This window comes from Beta vulgaris, chromosome 9, assembly GCF_026745355.1.
Source record: "Beta vulgaris subsp. vulgaris cultivar EL10 chromosome 9, EL10.2, whole genome shotgun sequence".
Taxonomy (NCBI): Eukaryota; Viridiplantae; Streptophyta; class Magnoliopsida; order Caryophyllales; family Amaranthaceae; genus Beta; species Beta vulgaris.
In genome coordinates this window covers 31557666-31564054 of record NC_079210.1, presented here as the reverse complement: position 1 = coordinate 31564054, position 6389 = coordinate 31557666, and the positions used below count along the sequence as shown (strand labels likewise).

General features: G+C 37.4%; 1 protein-coding gene across 1 annotated transcript; it reads left to right on the top strand.

Moving 5' to 3' along the window:
• Positions 1–239: 239 nt before the first annotated feature.
• Positions 240–1373, top strand: LOC125493600 (protein FAR1-RELATED SEQUENCE 5-like). Its single transcript, XM_048637069.1, has one exon. The coding sequence runs from the start codon at positions 240–242 to the stop codon at positions 1371–1373; it is 1134 nt and encodes a 377-aa protein (XP_048493026.1).
• Positions 1374–6389: the final 5016 nt, after the last annotated feature.

The window sequence follows — 6389 nt, the reverse complement described above, 5'->3', positions numbered from 1 at the left end:
TTAGCCCCATGGATGCAACGTCCTGGCCAGACGTTGGATCCATGGTTCGAACGTTCTGGCCAAAAGTCTGACCATGGATACATTTTGTTTTACGTATTTTTTTTCATAAATTTATTTAATGTTATATGTGAAATTAAACAGAAGTAGGTACTAAATATTTAAAAAAAAAATTAAAATAAGATTAATTTGGTTAAACTAATGTGTGAATATTGTGATTTTTTCGTGTAATTGACGATTATATGTTTTTTCCGGAGCGTGTTGGTGATGGGATTAATTATAACCTGTATTTCGACAATAGCCCTGAACTTGAAACTTGTGATGTTGCTGCTGAGTGGTGTAAGATCATTGCCTTTGAGTTTGGTTTTTTCTTAATAATCAGTAGTCACAAAAAGAAGTATCAACTTTTGGATTATGATCGTGACAAGAAGAAGAAACTTCGGGATTTCAGTTCAGCAATCAGAAGAAAAACAAAGAGAAAAGCATGTGGTTGTGAATTTCGGTTGTTCCTAGTCCCAAAGAACAACTACACATATTGGGTAGTCGAGACTAAGGTGGAGCATGGGTTTCATAATCGCCCAATGATGTTATACCCGGAGGGCAATCGACAAATCAGCGGTCTTAGTCCCGTTGTGAAGAAGTTAGTTAGGAAACTAACTTCATCCCATGTGAAACCACATCACATCATGAAAGCTGTTGAAGGTGCATTTCCGTCTTTGAATCCTAACGTGATGGACATCTACAATTGTAGAGATGTATTAAGAAGGGTGAGATCAGAAGGCAGAAATGTAGTTCAGCAGTTTCTTCAGCAGGCTGTTCAAAGCAAGTATCTATTTTGGCTTCATTCGGACGAGATGTGTAGGGTGATACATACATTCATTGCACACCCGACTTCCGTGAATTTAGTGCGTACGTATCCGCACGTGATCCACATTGATGCAACGTACAAGACAAACAAGTACTTGTATCCTTTTGTGGAGATTCTTGGTGTCACACCAACCAACAAGAATTTTCTTGTTGCATGTGCATTGTCGCAGCATGAGGATGCTCAGAGCTATCGCTGGATGTTGGAGAGATTGAAAAACCTCATTGGCATTGTGGCTCTGAATGCCATTGTGACTGATCGAAATATGACTTTGTGCAAATACATCTCGCATGTTTTTCCCACATCTGCTCATCTACTTTACACGTGGCATATCAATGATGTGGAGGCATGGGTCACAAAGAAGTTTGGTGGAAAAAGGAAGATTGGGGTTCAATTCGGGCGAGGATGTTGGGCTAGGGTTATGAAATCCAAAACTGAGGTTGAATATGAAATAAATGTAGCCAACATAATGGAAGAGTGGGGGTGCACTTGGGAATACTTTGCACGTTAATTTTCCTACCTACATCCACGGGACTTGGCTTGTGCACAAGGAGAAGTTTGCGCAATGTTGGACCAACCGAGTATGACACTTTGGTAACACAACCAACAACAGAGTCGAGAGTTCTCATTCGGCTTTGAAAGCATGGATTGCTACTCCGACCGAAGCAATTGACACACAGTTTATGCAAGTTGATGCTTTTATTGTCGGGCAGTTGAAAGAGATAAGAAACTCCTTGGAAGCCTCCTGACGTACTCATGGGACTGAATTTGATCTGCCACCATATAACGCCTTGAATGGTGTTTGTTCTCAATATTGTTCGGAGTTAATTCAGAGAGAGCTTGCAAGAATAGCTTATTTGGACTGGGACTGGAGTAGATGTGGATGTGTTATTGAGACCACGCATGGTATTCCATGTGCTTGCCATACCTTTTTCTCCTTGCAAGCAGACCAACTCCTATATTGCCAGGACTTTGATCCATTTTGGCGGAGACTAGCCATTGGTGATTGGATAAATTCGGTTGAGATACTATCGGAGTGCGATCAGGACCGTTAGTTCTTCTAGTCATTAGTGGCCGAGGTACATGCTATGGATCCCGTGGTCATGAGGTCTGTTTCTCGGCTACTCCATTTAGAACTCCACCCCGAACGTTGTTCCTTTGAGGAGCCTGAAGTTAACGTGACGAGTAATGGTCGGGAAAAGTTTAACAAGGGTATGCGATGGGAAAAAGTGGGTAGGAGCACGTTATAGGGAAGTCTTCTAAGGGTCGTGTCAAATCTTCTGGGCCGATCGGCCCCTAGTAATGATATATTTATTTATATACTTTAATTGTTTGTTTCGTATAATTAGACACATTTAATTAAATTTATTTATAATAACTTTGCAGGGTGGAGATTCGATATGGAAAATTTTCCATACTTTCATAAACTTCCACTAGCCATCCAAGAGCACGTAGAAGGCTGGATTAATGTAGTTGCCGATGCTAATTGTGGTTTTCGACGCATAACAAATGCTTTTTGTTCTCGCAAAGAAAATTAGGACATTGTACGTTGATCAGTAGTGAGTGAATTGCATCAAAATGGTCATTAATTTCATTGGGTATATGGTCGATCGGGATCTCAAAGAGCCAATTATGCGTGCTCAATGAGAAGGTGGAGGTTGTGGCGAGGAACATTACATGGAGGCTATTACATACTTGTATTCTATTGCGAACCACTACATATGCACGATCTTTTTTTCGCTCTTGATGGTTGTATTGATATGCCAGCTACAATCTTTCCACTTGATGTTGGGGGGATGAACGCTTTGCCACAAAGAGAGTTAGCCATAGCTCATCTCGGGAGTTACAAGCATTTCATTTGGCTTCAACTTCGTCGAGGACATCCGATCCCTGAGATTTTTCGATAGTGGTTTGGAGTTCATCTACCTCAACAACACCAACAACTACCTCAATAACCCCAACAACTACTTCTTAGTTTTACCTCTTGCTAGTTGTGCTAATTGTGTATTTATAAACTAGTTATGTTATGAAAAAGTTGTGTTAATTTATGAACTGATTGTATTAATTTATGAACTAAATCGCAATGAAGCTACTTAAATAAAGTGAATAAAGATAATACGGAAAAAAAAATCGCAATAAAACTACTTAATTTAAGAAAGCAATAAAACTACTTAAATAAAGATAAGAAGGATAAAAAGAAATAAAAAAAAAGCCCGCTCGACCCCAGACGAAGCCCACCCGAGCCTAAACGTAGCCGGCCCAGGGAGGCAAGGAGGCTCACTTACTACCTGTTGGGTGCATAATACCGCTCGCTCGGGAATGAGACCAGGCTCACCCACACCGCAACGCCCGGGCCCAGTACAGCCCGCCTAGGTCTATAAACAAGCGAATTTTTTAAATATTTTTGTGTATAGGTTCATGGGATGACGTCTGGCTCAGATGTTGGACCCATGGATATAATGTTTGGCCTGGACGTTGTATCCATGGGTTCAACGTCTGAGTCAGACGTTAGGCCCATGGATACAACGTCTAGGCGAGACTGTGTATCCATAGGTCCAACGTCTAAGCTAGACGTTAGGCCCATGAATTTTCGGCCTTTTTCTACATTTTTTTTTTCATTAGGTAGCCTTTATGTGTTTTGGGCCAAATTTTCGGCCTTTTCTTTAATTTTTTTTTTGTTTAGTCCCTTTTAAAGGCCTTTATGTGTTTTCGGCCATTTCAAAAATAAAGGCTTTTTTATGAGTTAGCATATATAAACATTAATTCAAATAAATAAAACAATTAGGAATAATTAAAAGTATTATGAATTAAAAAGCATATATAAACATCGTTGAGTTCAAATAAATATAATCATTAGGAATAGTTAAAAGTGTTCAACATAAATTAAATCTGCTAGTAATAGCTAAAAGTGTTTTACACAAATAAAATCTGCTGCTCATTTCTCTTCATTCGTATTGTGTAACACTTTGTTCCAATCCTCAATGAGCTGCTCAACATTCCCACTGTAACACCCCCGCCGACCCCAACCCTTCTTCATTTGATAAAACTCGGGTTTTGGGTGGAAATAAAATCCACGAGGGTTCGACCCGACGCGTGGCGTTACCGCCGCACTTATCTCCTTGGAAATAAATGCAAGGCTAAATTAAAGTATACTAAACTCAAATTCATTAAACCTTACAATCAAGTAAATCGTTTATTAAACATTACTTAAGAGTTTAAGTTCCAACGGAAGCTAATCATATGCTAAGTGGATGATAACTCTAAATGATCTCCCTTTTGTTCCCCCGATCGATCACCCACCTGCACAAATACATTGAAAAGAGACAAGAGAGACAAGCTCCCAAAAATCAGAAAAACTGACTCCATTCCGTAAAATACTTAAGTTGTAAATACTTTGTAAAATAGTAGATTAATAATTTTGGAAGTCATAGCACATATACACATATATATACACTAAATAATCATATCATTAATTCAATTAATCCTGTTATTCAAGGAGAGGAAAGAGAACGCTAGGAAGCCAGGGTCAATCCCTTGTAACCACTTACTTCAACATTGTAGGCCAGGGTCAATCCCCTGTAACCACCTACGGATCGGATAACATAATGGCCATAATAACAGAGTCCCTAGTGTGCACACCCCTTCTACTTGGATCACAACAAGATAGAAGAAAGACACTAACAGAATAATCAGCATAGTAACTAGAGAACCTGTAGGGGCCGCTGAACCACTCATACAGGGCAACCCGTTCATCATTTCCCTCTGATGTTTCACTTTACGTGATTAACATCTTTTAATCAAGTCATCACATAAATCACATACACATTTACGTCATCTTGTTCAATCCAGTGTGAACATATTCAATCCATCATAATCTCAATCCATTCATAGCAATTTCAATAACTCATTTCATATTCACAACCATCACTTGAGTCCATTTATCACTTCAGATTCATAATCATTTCATTATCACAAGTTCTTACCGATTTCAACTTTCATAATGTCTCAATATTAATAATAATAATAATATTCATGATAATCATAGTAATTATAATAACAATAGTAATCATCATAATAATAATAATAATAATAATAATAATAATATAATAATAATAATAATATAATAATATATAATAATATATATAATGATCATATTAATATGATAATAATAATCATAATATTATTAAATGACATTAACCTTTTTATTAACGGTATAATAAGCATCTTTGTCATATCGTACATCGTCCATAGTCATGATTCATAATCGAAATCCATAATCATTGTCCATTTTGTCATTCGTATTCATAATTCGCATTAGGTCGATAATCCATAATTATAGTCCATACTTATAAATTTTATAAGCACATAATAATCACGTAATCAATTCGTTTTACACTGACGGGATCTATGTTTAGATGGACATAGGAGATTACATCGTGACGCGTGCCCGAAAGTTAAGTTCGCGAACGTATTAGCACTCTTGATATTCCTCGTCTACGCAATCGGAGTCTACAATAGATGTTAACGAGATCTAAATTAGTTTCTAAATAACCCCTTTTTATATACTTATATAAAATAAGCGATTTAAATAATCCAAATAACTTTAAAGAAATTCTTAATGATCTTTAAGAGAGTTTATAAATCAAAGTGTATCATTTATGAAATCATTTTAAGTAATCAAAGATTACTTCAACTTTATTTTATTAACTTAAACAATTATTTTAACATAGAAAACTAACTTTATTATACTCCTTATTTTATTTTAGAAAGTCAAGAAACATTTTCATATTATAAAAGATTAATTTAAACTAAAATATACTTACTTAATAAAGTAGGCTAATTTTTTTTGGAAGGTTATAAAACATATTTTAAAACACAATAAATTAAAAGAAAAGGAGGAAGGAAGTTTTTAAGAAATCAGTTTCTCCGTCTGAGAAACAAAACAAGAAGAACGAAAGAAGGGAGGAACAATAGAGGAGGTCGAAGTAGGGGGCGAAGGAGGAAGGGTGGTGCGGGTTTTTCGGTGGTTCGCCGGCGAAGCTCAGGCGCCACGAAAAAGGGATGGGTTCGAGGTGGCTGGCGCGGGTCGCAACAGCAGAGAGGGGCTGTAGAGGCGTCGCGAGGGGGGGGGGGGGAAGGCATGTGTTTATCGCGGGTTGCAGGCTGCGGAATGGGTTTTGCGGTGGCGGTTGGAGGCCGGAATTAAGTCGTTCGATTAGTGGTTCATGCGGTGATGAAGAGAAGCAGATGAATTTGTTTATGGTGGGTTGAAATTTCATTTTTAATTTTCAAAATAAAAATCAGAAATAAAGGAAGAAAGAAATGAATTGAAGCAAACCTTTTGAGATTGTTTGTTTGAGTAATTGGGTGAGTAAAGTTCAGTATTTACAGGAGAGTTTGGTCAGAAATTTGGAGCTTTGGTCAAGTTCCATTAATGGTGGAAGTGAGGTGTGAAGGCTATGGTGTTTAGCCTTTGAAAATTTACCCCTGAAATATGATATTTGTAGACTGAAATTCAATTCTTTAC